The 21,945-nt window shown below is 29.9% G+C and overlaps 1 protein-coding gene across 1 annotated transcript in view; it reads right to left on the minus strand.

Moving 5' to 3' along the window:
• The window catches only part of Cap (Cbl-associated protein), a 491,821-nt gene that overhangs the window by 10,638 nt on the left and 459,238 nt on the right, over positions 1–21,945 (minus strand). Inside the window, exons 24-28 of the mRNA XM_072021537.1 lie at positions 8,302–8,506; positions 5,589–5,847; positions 1,983–2,094; positions 1,652–1,774; positions 1,324–1,478 (exon numbers count right to left, since the gene is read on the minus strand). Of these exons, the coding sequence (XP_071877638.1) occupies positions 1,324–1,478; positions 1,652–1,774; positions 1,983–2,094; positions 5,589–5,847; positions 8,302–8,506 (854 nt within the window). The remainder of the gene's footprint in view (positions 1–1,323; positions 1,479–1,651; positions 1,775–1,982; positions 2,095–5,588; positions 5,848–8,301; positions 8,507–21,945) is intronic.

Genomic DNA, 21,945 nt, shown 5'->3' on the forward strand with positions numbered 1-21,945 from the left:
TACTTGACACGACGGATCAGATCCGCAGACTAAAAAGGAAATACCCCTTAGATTAAAGCATTAGATTCAATTAGAATCAAACATACTATAAACTTTTATAATCCAAGTTACAGTACCACGCCAAAATAATTTACTTAAAATTCTGTATGAGAATTGATTGTAAATAATCTACTAAATAAAAAAAAAAAGTTTCTAGGTTCGTCCGCTAATAAGATAGACACAGACACAGTCACAGAACCAAGTCACAGGATATGATACAATGATAACATTGTAGTTAATCTTGTTACGAAAGTGGCACAGTTTAAAACAATTAATTTTAGGGAAAAAAAACTACATTTATATTTTAGTAAGGAGAAAAAACCGTTGGGAAAATCCCAATGAACTACAGGTAAAAAACAATAAAAGTGCTGACAGGCCGGGAAGGATGGGAAATCGCGATCGGCCATATACCCGTGCCCCTTTAGGGCACCTGCGAGGTTAAAAAAGGTGTACTTGACCAACAACAACTCTTGGGCTAACAGCTGTAAAAACACTTGTATGTTGTAGGAGTAAGGACGTCTTGGTGGAAAGAATAGTCAATAGTATCCGGTACTACCTCGCGTCCTCTCCCCGGGGAACGCGAGATGCCTATAAAGGTTCCCTCCATGTAAAAAAAGAAAATAAAAAAAGAAAGAGTAGTGAATAGTTGTAGTTGGGGTTACGATTACTTGCAGTTGCGAGTAAGCTGCAAGTAGTTGCAGGTTAATCGTTACTCATGAGTTGTGAGCTGTGTTGTCAATTGTAAGTTGTAAGTTGAGTTGTGAATTATCAATTTAGTTGCCTTAGTTATATCACATTACAACATTAAGTTCTAATTAAATAATTATAGTTCCCTGCTTCAATCACAATAAATAAATCTATATAATAAATAAAGATCACTATAATCCTGATCTCTGTAATATATAAGTATATTATATATAGCTAGAACTCGGCATAGAATTATTTTTAAATATAATAAAATATTACTTTTTTAACCAAATTTATCAACTAGAAAGACAATGCTTATAAACCAAAATCAAATATCTCTTTTGTAATCTTCAATTTATAATCCTAAACAATCATAAAAGATAATAATCTAAACTCGAATTCATGATAATAATTTGAAAAACAAATTAATTTTTTGTGCTGTGTCATTTTTGAAACAAGGATGATATATTGTGCATATCATTTCGTTCAATCATTTTAGAATATTTTGTAATTATTATCTTTTTTGTTCAATATTTATAGTATACTATTGACCACTGAAGAAATTAATATAATGAGAGTGTATTTTAAATTACTAACCAGTGAATTGTAATGTGGCTGGGTTGTGTTAATGTTAACTGGTATGGACGGCATATAGTGATGGGATCCCATACTCATTTTCCCCCCAGCTGATCCATTTGCCAAAAGACTATGCGCAGCTGGAGAGGCAACTGGCTTGTTTTGTGTTGGCGTTTCTATAATTTAAAAAAGTCACTTACAGTACTTATTCAATATCAAAAGTATAAGTAAAAGATATATTACGTGAAATAGATATAGAACAAAATAGTTAAACAAAATAGAGCATTATTTTAAACTCATACAGATATTATGTTTTTGCTGTAGTTACATAGTAGAAAGTGAGTAATACCTGATCTAAGGCCAGGCTCTGTCATAACTTCAACGTAGGAGATGGGGAATATTCCCTTTCTATTTCCGATACGTCCCTCATACCAGTTTTCATCGACTCTTCTTGTCAAGACCACAAATTCCCCTAAAAGAATAATGTTTTTGTATTGATGATGTACTGATTCTGGAAATTTTTCGTTACATTAATATATTGCGCGTTGGCTAAATAAAAATACATCTTTCCTACATTGTCACTTAAATACTGATCACGTAAAAACAGATATATCTTTTTACATTAATATCCAGTATAAATTTTTGCTGCTGAGATATGTTGATATATTTTTTATATTTACCTTTGGCTAAAGATAATTCGAGATTTGTTTGGGCGACGAAATTGAATTTAGCTCGTGCCTGACCCTCGTGAGGTTTCTTTGGGGTCGTGCGTATACCATCGTAAGGTAAAATCTGTAATTTAAAAGATAGTGTTATTCTTTATAAGTTGACGTTTTTCAAATATTATTACTTTTCATTGTAAAGTGATTTACAAGATATGTGGGTGCGAAATCTTATTAGTAAATGCTAAAGCTCAACTGGAAAAAATAAGTAGAAAGAAGGAAATAGATTGTCAAGATTAGAAAAATAAATAATCTTATCATTAACATTATTTTCCTTTTACATTAAACTTCAATTAATATTATCGAATCGTAGGCGATTAACAAGAAGGTGTTAATTATGTAATTTTAAAGCACTTTATATTAATTTGTGTAAATACATCAGGTAAACTAACCCAAACTGTTATCACAAATAACTCAATGATAATAATTAAGAATTAATATAACATTTCTGACTTTTATAATTATTGAGCTAACTATAACATGAAGGTATTTTGTATATGTGTGTACTAACAAATAGCTTTATTTTAAGAATTCTTCGTTATAATGTAATATTATCAATGTTTAATAAACATGAGTGTATAGAATCTAATACCAATATTCTAATACATATACAATAACTCTCAAAACTGTTGCAATGATTCGTATTATGAGAGAAAAGTTAAATAAAAATCAGAAAAACGCTGTTGAGAAAAGACAAATTTTACTGAAAATTCCAATAATCAACTGTCCAGTTAATATACTTTTCAGTGAATTGTAATCCTAGTTTTTGATGTCTTATGGTAAACAGTGGTTTTTCTACTTTAACACGTATTATATAATCTTTTGGTGTTAAACCTCTACGAACAATATGCGGACTAACGTCCAGTCCAAAACAATTTTTAAGGGTTACCATGGGGTGCTCATTTAATTTTCGAGAATGACCATCCAATGATTTGCTACAACCTGATAGAACTCTTTTTCAAGTTTCTTAGCTACCTATCTCATTGATAAATTTTGTTTAACACTAGATTTACGGGACGCGTCATTTTGACGCATTTAGAATTTCGCGAAGAAAATGATAGAGACAGTTATTTAAGGAGATAAATATATATCGTAATTTATTTTCTTCAAAGCTTTCTAGTTCTCAAGTTTCCTATGTGATATATCTATCTCTGTGGATATGTGTGTCAATTTGATACAATCATAAAGTGCTTACTTTATTGATGCTTATCAATACTAGTAAATTGGCACCACTCATCAAAGTATTACTGCAGTGATAAATATAAACTAAAAGAGTTACTGCTAAAAGAGTTAGTTCTTCAAAAAAGTGAACGTGAAATGTAAACATAAACAATGCACGTGTCTATAAAAATCGAACTCATGGTGTTGTTTAATGAACATTTTCCCGTGGGGAAACGTTCTGTTTTTAATGGCAACATACGCATGCGATGTGCATTTAATACAAATTTGACTTTCTTAATTGAAAATTGTAAAATATAGCAGAATGTATAATACAGTGCAAAAGTGTTGAAACGCACTTCTAAAACATAAAACATTATATTTAACTTTAAAAATGAAATTAAATTTTTATTTTCTGAATATGTAAAAGCATAATAGTGTTATATTAATTTGCAATATAATCCGATTTTGATCAACAACATATATTTTTCTTGAATCTGTAACTAACATAATGTCAATCATTGTAACAGTTTTGAGAGTGACTCCAAGTATTCAGAATCTCTTTCGTAATTCTTTACGATCGAATAATACTACCCGCAAACGAGTATGACGTTTCTAACGTTCCTTATAAAAAAATAATAAAAAAGTATAGAATAAAACTAGTATAGTAATTCTGTAGAATTATACCATCCGCACCGATTTCGATTTTTTAATATGTTGTCGGAAACATGATTCTGAATAACTTTTGCCTCTATATGTTACTGTATCTTGGCTCCGATATCCGAGATATTCGCTAAAACTATTAGTACCATTACACTGAATTATGCCTATAATATGTTCGTAACAGTGTATGAGTTAGTATTGATTGCTGACCACATCACTGCAGCCGGTTAAAATAATATCAACCCCAAACCTATATAAAGTTTTATAAGAAAATCTTCGTTTATAAAAAAATCGAGTTTGAAAATTTGTTGAGTGTACTCTAACTTGACTAAGTACCGACTAGGTGTGTAATAGATCGAAAATGTAAAATAACATTTTTCGGTTAGGAGCCTCATTTTCAAAGAAATACACATGTTTAATTACGAACTAAGGGTATACGCGCCTGATACATTTTCAAATTTATTTTTCTGAGAAACGCAGCATTATTTGAAAAAGTTTTATTCTACAGTTTTATTTTCAAAGTAGTAGGTAGAAACTCCTGTCGATTGTTTACTTATGTTCAGTCTGGTATTAACGAAATTCAAGTAAACCTGACAAATCTTTAAAGTCGATTTTCTCGAAAACGAAACCTCAGAAGAAATTATTTTATTAGGCTAAATTTTTTCTTATTTTTTCACATAGGATCACCATCTGCTAGACTATACTATTATGACCGTCCCACCGTGTATATGTACATATAACACTTATTATGCTTGTACACAACATCCGCGTGACATTTATGAGCTGTTAAGCTGTTCAAGAAAGTACAAGGAATTTTCGATATCTCCACTGTAAACTAATTTAAGTAAAAAACAAAATAGTAAATTCGTGTAAATGAAACATTAGAAAAAGCGACTGCATATACAAGCAGTGGATTTTCAATTTCGATTCTCTTGGAAACTAATTTTTGAACGACAAAATTTTATCCTACATTTTCTCTTACTGTTTCATAAAGAATTGTAGTATCGGGGAAAAAATCGTTGGAGAACTACAGCTAGAAAACAATAAAAGTGCTATCGGGCCGAGAAGGATGGGAAATCGCGATGGGCCATATGCCCGTAGCCCCTTAGGACATTAAGTAATTAAAAAAGATGTACTTGACCACCTTAGGTCAACAACTGTAGAACACGTGTACGTTGTAATAATATCGAAAACTCTGGTATAAAAAAAGACGTCTTGGTGGAGAGAGTGTACAGTTAGTAGCGAATAGTTGTAGTTGTAGTTGCGACTGACTTGCGACTAATTGCAGTTGCGAGGAAGTTGCGAGTAGTTGCGGGTTAATCGTTACTCACGAGTTGGTCGAGTCGTTGTGAGTTGTCGAGTTATTGTGAGTTGTGAGTTGTAAGTTGTTAGTTGTAAGTTGTTAGTTGTAAGTTATAAATTGAGTTGTGAACCATCAGTTTAGTTGTCTTTAGTTGTATCACATTACTACATTAAGTTCTAGTTAAGTAGTTATAGTTCCCTGCTTCAATCACAATAAATAAATCTATATAATAAATAGAGATCACTAGCAATCCTGATTTCTATAGAATTATCTCAGATTCGCTCGTACATATTACTTGACCAGGCCCTGTATGAACAAGTATTTGATCAAAATACTAATTTGACAAGAATCTCTTTGTTTGTGATGCATACTATTGTACAATTGTGTTGTATACCAAGAAGAAAGTAATATAAAGGTTAATTTTTTCCAAGTGAAATTACCTCAACGTAATTCGATGGGAACAGGCCAATCATAGCATTGTGTTCACCCTCGTACCAGTTCTTGTCTACCTGGCGACGTACAAATATTATGTCACCGCGACGGAAATTTAATTCCCGCGGAGATTGCCCGATAAAATTATAAAGTGCTTTTGCCACGAGCCGCGGTTCCGGTGTTTGTTCCTGGGATCTGCTTCTGTGGCTCAAATCATCCACGAAATCATCGTAACGATTCAAGGGAATCGGTGATTTTTGTGATGGTCTGAAATCATTGATTATAAAAAAGAAAACACATAACGAAATCTGAGCAACTATAATCGTCCATTATCTGAATACTCTAATATTCGACACTGTCTGAGAATTTTGTTACATCTTTTCAACAGAATCCCTAGTAGTAACGGACTACTAGTCTTTTCCTGCTACAGATATTATTATTATGTACGAAGTGTTGCAGATTTTTCCGCAAAACGATATTAACATATTCTATGCGCAAAAGCAAGAAACGTTATTCTATGCGCAAAGGCAAGAAATGTTATATAGACATAGGCTCATAAATATTTTTGTAAAAAGATGGAATAACAACAGATTGATTTATCATTCATATGAACGAGATAAATAATTACTTTCAATTTCGTAATAACAGAAAAAGTAATGAATATACTTTATTACGGCGTAAATTATTATAAGAAAGATCTTTATAATTTAACGATAACTTATTTTGATTCTTCACCTCCCCTAGGATTTCTTTTATTTAATTTTAGTATAAAGCTATCTTAAAATTTCTAATAAGATCCCATGTATGAAAGTAAAGGAGAATGAAATGAGAGATTCTGGAAGAATTGTACATACCGAGAAAATGTAGAAATAAAGAATAGAAATTATTTCGTTATAAACCTAAAGCATTATTGAAAATTATTATATAAAAATATATGAATGTATTAAAATCTACAAAAAATTTATCATTTAATCTGAAAAATAGAATGTTTTACTTTTTCCAATTATGATTACTATCTAAGATCAAGGCATAGAAATTAAAAAAATTCAAATCTACTTTTATTCTATATAATTACTCTTTTTACTTTGTAAAGTAAACTCTAACAAAGTTTCTTTTATTAATGGAAATTGCATGTATGCTTTACTGTATGGCCATACGATATTGTCTCTTTATCCTCGTTCTGAACAATTCATAATTATATATACAATATTTATAGGAAATGACTATACATCTGTGCAAAGTGCAAATATATCAGTTGTTTAAACAAGTAATATTTTTCAAAGAAGATTGTTTTCTTCGTTTCACTTAATCGTAATTTTATGTTGAAAAAGATATACGTGCTTTCTAGAGTTCTATGTGACTTAGGTTATTAGAGCCCTATACGCGTGTACCACAATAACATATGTGTGTTCTTAAACGCAAAATAGGTGCTAGTTGGTACGACTATAAATGAATAAATAATAATGATAGTAAAAAATAGCTATAATACAATAACGATTAAAAATAAAATATTATTATTAAAGAAATATTAAAACGATAATATGAAGCCACAAGTGCATAATTTAAACAAAGTCGTATAATTTCAATGGAGATCGATATTCAATAACAATATTGTTTTATTAGTGAGATATAACTCTTTAGTTATAAATTACATAGTTGAATAATAATTGAATCGAAGTACTTATTTCATTTTTTTAATTTTACTAGCAATATTTAAATTTCAAATATTATGAGTTGTTCATGGTGTTTCTTGCAACAGAGATAAGTCATATAGATTTTCTTTGCCGTCATAATTGAAATAAGATATTAGACTAAAAGTATGTTCAAAATTAATAGTTCAAAGAAAATTCTTTCACACGTGTAAAAATACATATGTATAACACAATTTTCTAAATTATTGTTTCATTCTTTCTTTACACGGATCGAGTCTTTACATTATTTTGAGTAAGAAATTGAGGATAGTGTAATCGATTAATGATTAATTCGGTGAAATATTTTAAAGAAATGCTATATGGCAACATTATAAATATTTCTTATGTTACTTGTTCATTATTTTCATAACCAGATTTGTAGACATTTTATCGCTCAATAATAATTCATATAAAAACGCAGTAGACCTGCGGTAATTGTAGAAGTTGTAACGCATAGTACATTTTATGGTAATTCGATAATAAAATTAATGATAAAGTAGCATACATATTTTTGAGACCACGCACGGCGTGGATCTTGCGATCCAGCATCCGAACGATCTAGCAAGACCAATATCGTTTGAGCATTCCCTTATATTATATTATATTATATTATATTATAGCAAACCTTACATTTTATTTTTATCTTTACTTACATTATATTTACAAAAAGAATTATAATAATGATATATATATATATATATATATATATATATATATATATATATATATATATATATATATATATATATATATATATATATATATATATATATATATATATATATATATATATATATATATATATATATATATATATATATATATATATATATATATATATATATATATATATATATGCACTTATATATTTATATATTATATATATACTGAAAGCACAAATTGAATAAGAAATATTTTTCACATGAACAATATCTGTTTTGTTCGAAAAAATACTAACGCTCCCTGCTTGGTGACATGGTGAAGAATGCATAAATTGAAAGAAAAAAGGAGATAGAATAGTAAAACTTACATAAAGTTGTCAGTGTGTCGTCGTGAATTGATATCGTGTAATTCCTGAAGATATTTGCGGCGACGTTCTTCTTCATAAACGCGTCGCATATTCTCCGCGCTTCGACGAGCGAGCTCTTCTTCGCTCAATGGTTCTTTTGCCTCTGTACGCACTGGTGAACGATAGTGAATTGTCACCTCACCCTCCACATAACGCCTCGGTGATTCTACAATAGAGAGCGTTTGTTATTATGCCTCGATAGCATTCATTTCTTTTTAATTCGAGTACGTATTCTTTTGTTTAATGTTGTTAATCGGTTACTTATGCTTTCCATTATGCACTATACTGTATGTAAGAGAATATCAGGCACAAAGAATCGAAATCATTGATTTTTAACTTAATGGTTATAGAAATTTCTGGTTAAGTGATGTCTGCTAGCTATTCAAAAGAAGATCTAGAAATATTTTACATAGTAACTGTTTTAGAAGTAATAGATTAGAGAACTTCAAATTCACGATTACTGAATCCTTCGAAATGTAAAATTGATTTTTTCCTGCACATACCTATCCGACAATTTGAAAAACTGAGTTATAATTGTAACTTAATAATTCAATTCTATGACTTTTTCTTTTAAATTATCCCCCCTTTTTTTATAATTACTGTATTATCTTTAAATACTGCTGAGTTTATCGTTTATATAATGAAAGTTAAATTTCCATAAACGTATACATATGTATGTTTAGTGTCAAGCTTTAAATAATCTCTAATGTTCAATATTATACAACGGATTCAAATCAAATTCTTCAAAACCTAGACAAGAAATGACAGTCATTACATTTAATGGCATTACATCGAATGTGTTAAGAAATTGTGACAAAATAGATAAATTGTGACAAAAGCCAACGATATCATTCTTTCTTGATTAATATTAAATTGAAACATACGCCGTCGCTAATGAAATGTCTACTTCGTGTATTGGTATACATATATCATAAGGACATATGGAATTAACCCATAAATTATGACCATTAATCCATTACATATGACAGTATACATACATATATCCTTTATGTACACGTATCACATTCTAGTCATTAATAGTCATTAATAATATATTGTATATGCATATTTTGAATATATGTATACATATCATGTATATATTATAAGTATTGTAAAGTTATGGTGAAAGAAGTATCAATTATCTTGCTAATGATTTAATCACTTTAATTACTTTTATATTTTAAAATACATTATATTTTATTATTATGTAGTGCAAGTATTTTATATCCATAACAAGGAACAAGTAGTAGATTATTATGAGAAATCAAGATATAGAAACGCATTTCTTGCGAAATAAATTTTATTTGTCATACCATGAAATGATTTTAATAACTACAAGAATTACAGAAATAAAATAAGGTAAGTTCGCCTTTTACTTTTTATAATTTCATGTATGTGCTATATTTTATAAACAAAAACGTGATTTGATGCAAGAAGGAGCTAATGGAAAATTATAAAACGACTTCGAATAATATGACACAATTACGATAAATTGAAAAAGAGAAAAATGGGAGATATTAAAAAATAAAAGGAAATGTATAAAAATATATAAATATATTCATGAAAACAATTTAAAAGAAAAGAAAATCTAAAAATAGAAAAAAAATTATTGATCAAGAGAAATTTGAATTAGTGATGGAGTAGTTCACGAATCTATACGTTTACTACGACAGTTGTTGCGATATGAGTACATTATTTTGTATTTCTAGAAATCAATAAATTAAATATAAAAATATCTTCACAAATAATGAGTATTGACAAAACCGGCTTATTTTTTGCTTCAGATTTGTTAGAAAAAATTTTATCAAAATCGATGACCCAACGATTTTGACTTTTCCTTGTTCGTATTAGGTGCTTTAAACTATAGACGATAAGAAAGATGAATTTGAAAATGAATTCATCTGATAAAGTTTCGTTTCACTATACCATTATAATATTGTTATTTCTAAAAACATTATTCATATTGTCATTAATAATACTGTGTACTATAAATTACAAACATTAATAGTCATAATTAAAATTAAAAAATGAAAAACTGAAAATTTGATTTTTTTTCAGCCTCGTCTTCATCTCTAGGAACCCAATATTTTGAGTCAATTTTTATACGTATTTGACGTACTTATTGAATAGAGTTCTAATAAACCATTCAATTATGTCTATAATTATGTGTTCGTAGCAGCATATGCGCTAGTATAGTTGCCGGATGCTTCACGGCAGCCGAATAAAATGGCACCTGACACAAACCTATATAAACTATATAGAAAATACGTCAAAATTTGCAATGTTTTTTGTATAACGACTTTTGCGCGGGAAAATTCCTAAACTCAAAATTGGTAGCGTCGTACTCTATTCAATAAGTACTTCAAGTACGTATAAAATTCGACTTGAAAAATTGGGTTTCCAGATTGGTGAAGACCAAAAGATTCCAGCCTTTTTTTTTAAAGCAGGGGCCGTGAATGATGCTTAAATAATTAAAATATATTGATGTACAGATAGATTAACTACTAACGATATGCAGATAGGCGTCTCTTCTTTCGTGACGTTGCGTTACGAAATATAAGATTTGAAAATTTAGTCATACGTAATTTTACAGTTATTAAGCCATTATAGCATATACAAATTTTATACGTTTCAATTTATTCGCTATTTTTTCTTTTTTTTTTTTTTTTTTATTTAGTTAGAGATAAAGTAATCAGAAAGGAATTTAGTAGAAATTGGTCGATTTTGAACCTTGTTACCAACGAAAATTTCCTTTATGTTCTTATACCTTTTGACGATTATAAAATGTATAATTATTTACCCAGCGCGCGATGGAGGAGGTTGTGAAACATTTCTGTCCGTAATATTCATCTAATTAGCGTATGTATTTTGAAATTTCCCTCTTCGGATGATCTATCAGCAAAATAATCGTTCGAGATAGTGGCAGACAAGTTCTTCATAAGTTGATATTAAGTATTTTTAGAACGAAGACCCATGCTTAATGCGTTCAGTCTATAGTACCATTATACTGTTTGTATGAAATCTTTCATGCAACAATGCTAACGTTTTGACAAGATTCGTCGTTTAAGTTCAGGCGACATCATGAAGAAGAAACTTATCATGCTGTGTCCTTCTAAAACATAAAGTGGGAAAACGAACGAAATGAATGCTATTTTATGATAAATACTAGACTGAAATCCACACTAAGTACTTATACTTGTAAGCGAGTAGACAAAACCGTAACTCAATCCTTCAATTTAATGTACTTGATTATCGTGAATTACAATCAGAATTACAACTTCACAAAGTTATTGGACATCTTTCTATATTTAAAAACTCAAATGTAGAAACAATTTTATTTTTCTGACAAAGGTTAAAATATTTCTCCATACAGCGAACATAATGATAATGCTCTTTATTCCCACACAACGATAATTCTATAATTTTTCAAATATATTTGACATAAACGTATGAAGAACTTACCCGCTATAATGTGATATGATTATGACTGCAATAATTATTTTGTATGTTACTATTCGAAGAATAGGGAAATGTTGAAATACGAAACATTACATTAACTGGGTGAATATTTACATTACAACTCTCGCCATTATCATAATTACCATTAGAGATACACTATATATTTATCTATATGTATGTAGTCTTTTTACTTCACTTCCTATATATTATTTCGCTTGTATCAGATGTTATCATATATTACAGAATTTATTAAATCAAAACGGCGCCAGTTTTCTAACTTTCCCACCGCATGCCTCCTGAATATATTATGTACATTAGAATATATGTATATATTGGAATAATCCTTTATATTAGAACAAGTATCGTATTTTTGTATAAAATATGTTATTCTTTAATATTATTAATGTAATAGTTTCATTTACATATAATATGTTAATAGTAGGGTATTTTCACTTAAATTAATCATCATTAAAGTACGTGCAATAATTTTAACCTTTTAAAGTTTATTTTCAACTTGTATCAATTCATGAATTCAACGAAGAATTAGTTTTCTCAAAATTCGTATAATTAAAAATTCTGATTCTAGTTAGATATTTACTTCAATCCTCTATTATTTATGTTTGAGATCCTAGGCACGAAAAAATCGCAGAATGTCCGAGGCCCTGGGTTCGAAAGAATGTAGGAGCAAATATCATTTATCATCGGAAAGATGATTTGCCAGTAAAATGAAAGACTGGTAAAGATCATTTTGTCAGTACGAAAAAACTGTGAGATTTATTTGAAATGGACTGCATATAAACTGAACGTGTTTGGTATGAATACCAAACGTTACCACACACGGTGCAATCCGTAAGGGCCTGCACGGGAATTCCGCGGTTCTTACATAACAAGCAATAAACCTTTATGAAGCACCCTAACTCGATCAATACATACTGGAGAAATAGAAAATTAAACAGAAGGGAACAAAGCTTTTAAGTCTCTGACCGTTACAGGCAACTGCCAACGAATAGCAACAGCATAAGTGTTCAATGTCGTCATATATTGTCAGAATTTCTTGGGCTTATAAACATAAATGTATAAGGGCATAGAAATATAAGTATAAAAGCATAAACATATGAAGACATATATATGCGTAAGAATATAAATGAATAAAGAGATAAAAATATAAATCCAAAATATAAGGATGGGTGTAAGAAGAAATTATGACTTGGTATATAAAACTCCGTATATAATGAACCGCGAAGAATATCCGTGCGGATTTAAATTTAAAATAATTTACAATACACAGATTATCTTTTTACCATTAAATATCATCTATATTGTTTATTATATCTACATATGTTAACACGTCTGAATACAAAAAATGGGACTTTTGTGAAAAAATACAAATATTGTATTGTATTCATGAACGTCTTTGGATTCGATTCTCTCGAAATTCTTAGGGCATGCAGAAAATACAAGGGCGGAAAACCGGCTTTGTATGCGAAAAATTGGATTGCAGATAAAGAATAGTGGTTTAACTCACATTGAGGTCATGACACGTTTAGTTCCTACAACAGGGAGTTATACGATTTCTTAGTTCGCACAAAGAAAATTTCAATTATTTAGAGAAGAAAATTTGAAGGAGAAGTCGACATCAGAAAAAACTATTAAATTGTTTGAAAATAAATTGCGATTTCTATTAGACTAATAACAACCTGCATCATATATTGGCTAACATTTCTAGCAATTATTGATCTAAAGTTCTGCTCTCTATTTGATCAAATTGGAAGAGAATAATTTAAATTTAAAAAAGATACTATTCCTACTTAGAAATTAAACATAGAAATTAACCATTGCGAATTAATCAACAGAAAAAATATTTTTTTTGACAAGACTTTGGATTTCGTTTCCATAATATAAAAGACAGAAAAATTTTTGGAATTTTAGCTGACATGTGGAGTTCTTCTGTTTTTACATCAATTCACATCAATTACAAAGTTATTAACGTCATTGTGGGAGAATATATACTTAGATATATTCATTCGAATTTCTATTTTTCGCGGAGCTTCACGTATTTAGAATAATGTACAATTAGGTAATCCGACGTTGATAATTATATAATAATAACAATTTTTTATTTCATAGAGTAGGAATCTTTTAGAAGAATATTCAAATATGAATGATAACTATGTCTCTAACTATCTCTCATGCGCAATGTTTCACGTGTAAAACGTCAATGTTTCACTTTATGTCAGATCAGATTATGAATATACATATTTTGAATTGATATTTATTAATATTTATTCAGATAAACCATATATTTCCAGTAATTTTTAATAAACAAAAGACACAATAAAATTCTTCATTTTATATTAAACAATTAAGTATAACTTAATAAATTCTAGTCAAATATTATAAGTATTAGAATTTTTTAACAAATCAATTTTTTTAAATATGTTAAAATTTAATTTGTGATCTTGATGCGAATGTAAACAACGAATTAAAAAAAATCTTTCAACAAATATCAGCTTTAGTAGACTAACCACATTCACACACAATAAATCCCTTTTCTCACGAAATATTTTATTACTACATATTCAAGAATATATGAAGATAATGCAGATTTCCTAACCTCAAAAAAGGAAAGAAAGAAAGAAAGAAAGATCATAAACTAGAAGTAATACAAAAATGTTGTCTGTATACAGGATGAAATAAGAAACAGTTACTGTGATATTACATCAAAGCGTAAGCAATCGATGCAAATGAGTGACGTATCAACTACCTAGACTCATCCCTGAGTCTGCTTCTTAAGCGTTTACTACAATGGACACCTTTGTTCAAAGGGTTGCGAAAATTTATTTACAAATTAGAGGCAAAAGTACTATATGCACGACGCGCGTATATCCGTAAGGGTCAGCGAGATCACACGACTGATAAAGCGAATGCAACTGTAGGCTAGATTTTGTGAACACGAGAGAATCACAGATTGCGCGTGCGTGTACTAATACGAGTCTACGTCTAGACTATTGCGAATTGCGAGGCACATGCTAACTATAGTTATATATAAGTGCTGAGTGGATTAAAATACCAACTAATGCAGTTCTGGTGCTTCGAAGATATTTAATATCTCTATATTGTTTTCTATTTCATTAATGATTCTTTACAATGTTGTTATTAAAAGATCCACGCTCAATGTTTAACATTCGCACTCATTTCCAGCGCTTAATGTTACATGACATTGTACTTTAACAAGTTATTAATTAATTAAATGATCAATCTATCTGTTTTCAGTAAAAGGGGACCTAACTTTTAATACATTATGTCTTCTTCGCAAAATTATCCGAAATAGAGGTATGTCTATTATTAATAATTATTTAAAAAAATAGTTGGAAATCGTAGAAGAAAAACAATGTTTTTGTTGATTTTCTGATTGTAATGCCGTTCTATAATTAAACAGAATTTAATATAACGTAATTGAGAATGAAGACGATCTGTTAGTTTTAAAAATGTAAGATTTTCATAAAAATAGCTCATAAGTTGACAAAGTTTTGTGGAAGCTAAGGATACAATTATTAACTTTTTCGGGTCAAAGCCCAGATATTGCCCGGCATTGCAACTTTAGGGAGTCTAATACCCTTAGAAATTATAATTGGAAAGAGTGAAAAGAAACAATATTTTAATATCTTTAATATTCTAGTATCAAGAAGATATAATATTTTGAACATCTTAAAGAAGATGAAGGGACACATATTTAACTCTAAAATTAAATCAGAAGATAGTTTTGATAACATTAGTATTGAACATAACAATGTACTGAATCTTAAAACTGCTTCCCCAGAAAAGATAAGAAAAGTGTCTTATCGAGGTCTTCCTCTGCAGTCTTCAATTTTCCTGATAAGCTAAAAAATTGAATGCTGAAAAAGTTTTGATATTGAGGCTTTAATCAAGTCAATCTTATTTAATTCCTTGTGGTCCTAATTCAGAAAACTTTCAACGTTATATCTGCTCCAAGCGTATCGCGTATTTGTTAATAATGTTGCGAAGCCGACTCATAACATTTCCTGCGGCTCACGGTGTTGACCATACATCGTATCGCGACACGTCGATTTGCCCACAATAACCAACATTTTAGAGCTCTCGACGTTAGCTATACGTCGGCTCATCCCCCCGCTTAAATCCTTCGGCTACTGATGCGATTAACAACACTGGGTCAGCTGTACGAACAATTTCGTAATCTAGAAATAACCCTACCCTTTTCAGCTCGTAACACATCATACATAACTATAATATATTGTTTTTATTGAAACAAAAATATGATTATATATTATATATCTTTTTATTTTCGTTATCTAATTACTATAATGTAAATAATTAATTTGAATTAATTATGTATAGTACATTTAAATACATATCAAAAACCCCTAACTTTACCGTTAATTATTAAATAATAGTTATATAACCTTCGATATTATATATTTTTTGACTGAGAATCAAACTGAGATTAAATCTGTTACAATCAATTAAAACAATGAATAAAATATTTTTTACGCAAAGTACCTTACATAACATTTTCTACATATTCTACAACTAGAATTTCAAATTTTATACTATGTTTACATTATAAACCCAAAATGACAATGAACCATTTTCCGTTTAAAGTTATTTTAAATACCATTAAAAACTTAAAAATAAATAAATGGATTTTTAAATTGCAATTGAATATTTTTTTTAGCTTTTTATTATAATATCCATTCCCAAAGTGACACACCAAAATACACCCACATACACATTAACGTGTTGTATAATGGAAACGTCAAATTCAATAATACTTTATTTGAATTTAAATTGATATTTGAAAACTATATTAAACTCAAATGTGTGTGTGTGTGTGTGTGTGTGTGCGTGTGTGTAATGTGGGAATAATAGAAAAAGAAAATAATTGTTGCTTGATTTTTCGCAATTAAATGAATAGCAAAATTTGACGTGTAGATTTAAAAGAGAAAAGGTGGGAAAGCTTGTGGTACAAATTATGTGTAAACGACCGATGCGTTTCGGTCTGATGAATCTCTGACCAGCTATGAGATATTTCACCATCATGATTACATTTATTTCCTCAACTGTGTTGAAACAAAATACGCTACATATATAATACATCTATCTTTAACAATTATAGTGAATATTTTCTTGAATGAATTAAGGTATTAAATTTGCAAAAAACGAATAATAATAATGATGTTACATGACCTATTATTAAATATCAAATTTTATATACGAGAAAAAACGAAACAACGACAACATGTATGATTCACCCATTTAATCATTTAAATAATTAATTAGTTTAACCGAATAATTATTTGTAGGAAATTTAAAAAGTAGTATCAAAGAATATAGATGACATATCGTTCAATATGATAAAGAGTACAAAGAAACATATATTTTGTAATTTAATTCAGTTTCAATATTCATAATAATGATATCTATGCTAAACCATATAATTTTATCTTGTTTTAAATTATCTTATCTTTATAAATTAACGTCGTCTGATCAACCTATTTCAACTAAAATTATAAACTTATTAAGAAAGAGTCTATAACCTATAATTTCCAACTTTTTGATTCGTTTATATTATTAGTTGATAAATTATTGTACAGGAGAGTTTAGCTACGCCAATTATCAATGGAAAAAAAGAGAATGTCTTGTATTTATTTGAATTAGATAGCAAGAAAACGCACGCACGCATTCTTCAATTTCTTATCCTTCCTTTAATTTAAAAAACATATAAATTTCTACATTAGAATTTCTATAAAATTACTATCCGTGAATGTGTTAATTAATATGTTTTTATATTTTAAAATATATCCAAAATTCAAGAAAAGGTTTCTATAATCTTAATACCATTTCCTCACATTATATGTTATATTAATATCGTATTAATATTATATTACAATACCAATTACCATATACATATATGTATACCAATATTTGTTATATTATTTAAGATGATATCATAATATCTTCCAATCATCCAACCCAATCATAATATCCTTTTATATCGCGAAAAATATTCTTAAAATCATTCACAAACGCTTGAAATTGATATCAACAAACAAATAAAAATTTCACTTTTAAACCAACCAAAATATCATACAAATATATTTACTTTCCCTATAGTAGCCAAACTGAATACGTAACCGGATGTATTCATCTTTGTTGCAAACGAGTGATATCTTCCTCTATCTTCCTCTATCCCATTCTCCTATTTTAATATCTTATACAATTGAAATCTTCAATAAAACATGAAAAAAAGGATGATTTCCCACTCTCGCTTTAGTATCCTATACGGCTAAAATCTCCATGTTTATCATCATTAAAGCATCACTTTCCTCTCCTTAGATATTACATCTACATTATCACAAGTGGATATACTTATGATCGAGAAATATACTCTAAACGTTTAGTAACGGCAAGAAAGGCAGGAAGGGAGAGAAGAAGAAGAGAGCGAAAAGAAGAGACGCGCAAAACGCGATCCTACCGGTACCCCGGATATTTATAGCAGAAAAAGAATTACTTCAGAAAAATTATGCGCATGTTTACTGACTGTACGGAATCGGCCCGTAAACCGAGGGAAGCGTGCTTCCGCTCCTAGCTTGTGGTCCGCTGATCAAATTCATATGATCGAACAAAGAGGCCCCGCTACTTCTTCCTTGAAACGTCTCGAGCTCGGCCACCTGTGTACTTTGCTCAAAATTTGTCTTAGAACCACTTGTTCGTAGGTCGATTATCGAGTTCTTGTAATTAGACAACAGTTGTGGCGATTGTAGATCCTTCATCATAATTAAATCGTCGTAGGATTTATGTAAATCTTGTTGGTTCGGTGAATGCTCCTTCGTCTGGTGAGATTGCTCCAAATTACACCTCCGAGGATAATTTCTACTTTCAGATACAGCTACCACCCGCCATTCATCAAGACAGGAAATTTTTTGAGATTTCTTTTGTTTACAGGTTATGTCTCCTCGATTGTCATCAGGGGAACATTCGTCCTCAATGATAGTCGCCTGACCTTCTACAGGACGATCGTAATTTCGAACAGGAGACGCGTTCATCGCACTCAACTGTTTCCTTTCAAAAGCCTCCATTTCTTCGTACTTCTCGTTCACTCTGAACAAGTCCAAAGGAGATGGCACTTTTGTTATTTTCACTCTTCGTAGAGATAAGCTCGTTGGTTCTCTGCAAGTATTTGGTAGATCGACCTGTGACGCGAAATATCTGCGATTCTTTTTGTTTTCTTGTCTACCTCGTTCGTTCGGGATGTTCATTAATAGTTCAGATTTTGTTCCTGATTTCGAATCACATTGAAGGGATAGATTTGTTGCTAAATTATTCGTAAAATTATTATCCGAAGAATTCGACGTTTTTTCGTAAAAAGATAGATTTGGTAGGGATATGCAAAGATTTTCTAAAGAATCCCATCTATTTGTCGCTCGTGAAGTGAATTTATCTTTCATCCAAGTTTTATCTTTGTTAAATGGCGTTCCATTTGACTTATTGATCTCAGAAATAGACAAGTCCGATCCTACGATATTTTCTACCGATTTGTAATTATCCTGCAATCGATACGAACATTTGGAATCTTCAGGTCCTATATTTATTTCTTGCTCGTTTAGATTTGAAATATACACATCTTTATTTTGATTTTTGCTCAAGGACTCGTATTTCTCAAATTTATTAGTTTTGTTTGTTTCTTGACGCTGTTGAAGTATATCTTTTGTCGTATACTTCTTATTCGTTTGAGAATTCAAAAGTTGATCAATTTTTTCATTACTACCATTAATTTTACGTTCTCCATTTTGATATTTACTCTCGTTCTTATATTCCAAGTTATGTTGATAGCACGTCCATGCATTTGATTCGTACTGACTAACTGTATCACGTTGTTTAACATCATCTAAATCATACTTGGAATTATCCATAGAATTGAAGTTTTGGCTAGGTACTAAACTGTTATTTAGAATAGAATTTTTCATAGAAACTGCATTATCTAAGCCCGTAGATTCGTTCACTTGATATACCTCATTTTCTGATTCAATGTTCACTAACAATTTTCCATTTGTCGTGGTCGACATGATACGTCCGTCTTGCATGTGATCCACGTTTACCGAACTGCTCTTCGAATAACTGGTCTTGTGAGAGAACTCGCTGTTGCAAATGTCTTCCTCGGCCCCAAGAGTAGTGACATTCGATTGACACCTAGATTTCCTGTCGTTGCTACTTAAGGATGACTGATTACTCTGACTGGTGATGGTTTCTGTACTTCCGAATCCGTTATATTTCAACGGCGAGCTGGGATTTTTGTTCTCAAGTTCCTTGGGAAAGTCACCGATATAATTGGTCGCATCGTTGTCTGGTATGCTGGAGAAGAACTTTCTTCTCAAGTATCTGTTGCGCTCGAAGATCTCGTGCAGTCTTTCTCTGGTTCCACTATAAGCAGGCTCGTTGTCGTAGATCCTATTGTAAATCTGTGCGCAGCTGCCCTCGTTGAAAGAGTTTAGGGATCGATCTGATCGGAGCAACGAACTATCGCATGTCTGATATTCATTGGATTCTTGAGTATTTACATTTTGACTTAAAGATTTATTACAATGAAGAGGAGTATAATCTTTCTGCGTGTCATGCTGAAGATTCCCTTGATTATAATCATAGAAAAAATAAGTTCTTTCAAATTCTGTCTTCGGTCTCCAGTTCCACCGATATGTCTCTCCAGTATTATATTTTGAAAATTCATTGTTTCCTTGAAAATCTTCGTTCAATCCGTTACTAGGTTCTATCCAAACAGATGTTGCTTTTTGCATCTGAGGCATCGAATATCGATGATAATTATATCTCAATGGTTGCCGTCTAGGATGACGATGGTTGTTCAAGCGACATAGTTGTTCCAGACCATTTATTTCATTGGTGAGAATAGTCCATTGAGGACTCTTCTCTAGATCGTCGACGCGTGGTAAGTTTGCATTTGACATTTTCACTTTTTTTCGAGAAGTCTTTCAGTGTTCGAACATAATACTGTTCGTTAAGGATATTTGCACATTGTTACCTTACATTTGCGAATAAAAATTCTACAAAATGTATCCACTGTCTAATTGTAGAGGATTTGTTCGAGGGTATGACAAGATTATACGTTTATGAATTTCTATGAAATTGGTAGAAATTTGATTCTTCGGGCATTTATATATATTATTTTTATTATATTAGATTGTCCCAAAAATTTCTTTTGTTTTTGTTCTATTACTACAAAATGGGTTATTCCACAAAATAATACAAAGCAAAAAATGTTGTGCATCTGTTATTTCCTTATAAAACGAAAGAAACTTTCGGGACAATCATTAGGTACTTATCGTAATTTAATTGTATTTGTATCATCTGAATTTTATTTTTACTACACGTATTTTTATTAAGTTGGTACATATGGAATGCCATTTTCCAAATAAAATGTCAAAAACAAGAAGTTTCTTCAAAAAACTATATAGCTAATCAAAGTAATTTCCATATTAATTAAATGTATTTTCCCAACAATTATAATTTATAAATTACAAGTATAATAAGAATTATCAATTCTAAAGTTAACAAATTTTTGAATATAAATATCAAAATAATTTATGGCTTAAAAAATTGTTTGGTTAGTATGAAGGATGTTTTACACCTTAGTCAAAATTAAATTTATGTTACCAACAATTTGCATAACATACTTTCTAAATCAAAACTCATACAGGATAAAAGGTGCTTTTCAAAGAAAATATTACCGACTTCGAAAAACGCTAAAAAGTATGAAATAATTTCTATTTTATTTGTATTTTTGTTGGACACATATGCAATAACGGTTGGATTACTTATTTACTTAATAAACAGCATATTAAATATATCAAAAGCGGCGCAAAGTGCCGTAAAATACTTATTATGGTAATAAATTTCAATTTATTTATATTTATATTATTCAAATTTTCGAGAAGGTTGCAATATTCTTAGTATACTCTTTAGTAAGTAAATAAGTGACCTAGCTGTTATTGTATATGTGTCTGATTAAAATACAAATAAAATAAAAATTATTTCATACTCTTTAGCGTTTTTTGTAGTCGATATTTTTTAACGAAAAACCTTTTATTTTATATT

This window comes from Bombus fervidus, chromosome 19 (genome assembly GCF_041682495.2).
Source record: "Bombus fervidus isolate BK054 chromosome 19, iyBomFerv1, whole genome shotgun sequence".
In the NCBI taxonomy this organism is placed as follows: Eukaryota; Metazoa; Arthropoda; class Insecta; order Hymenoptera; family Apidae; genus Bombus; species Bombus fervidus.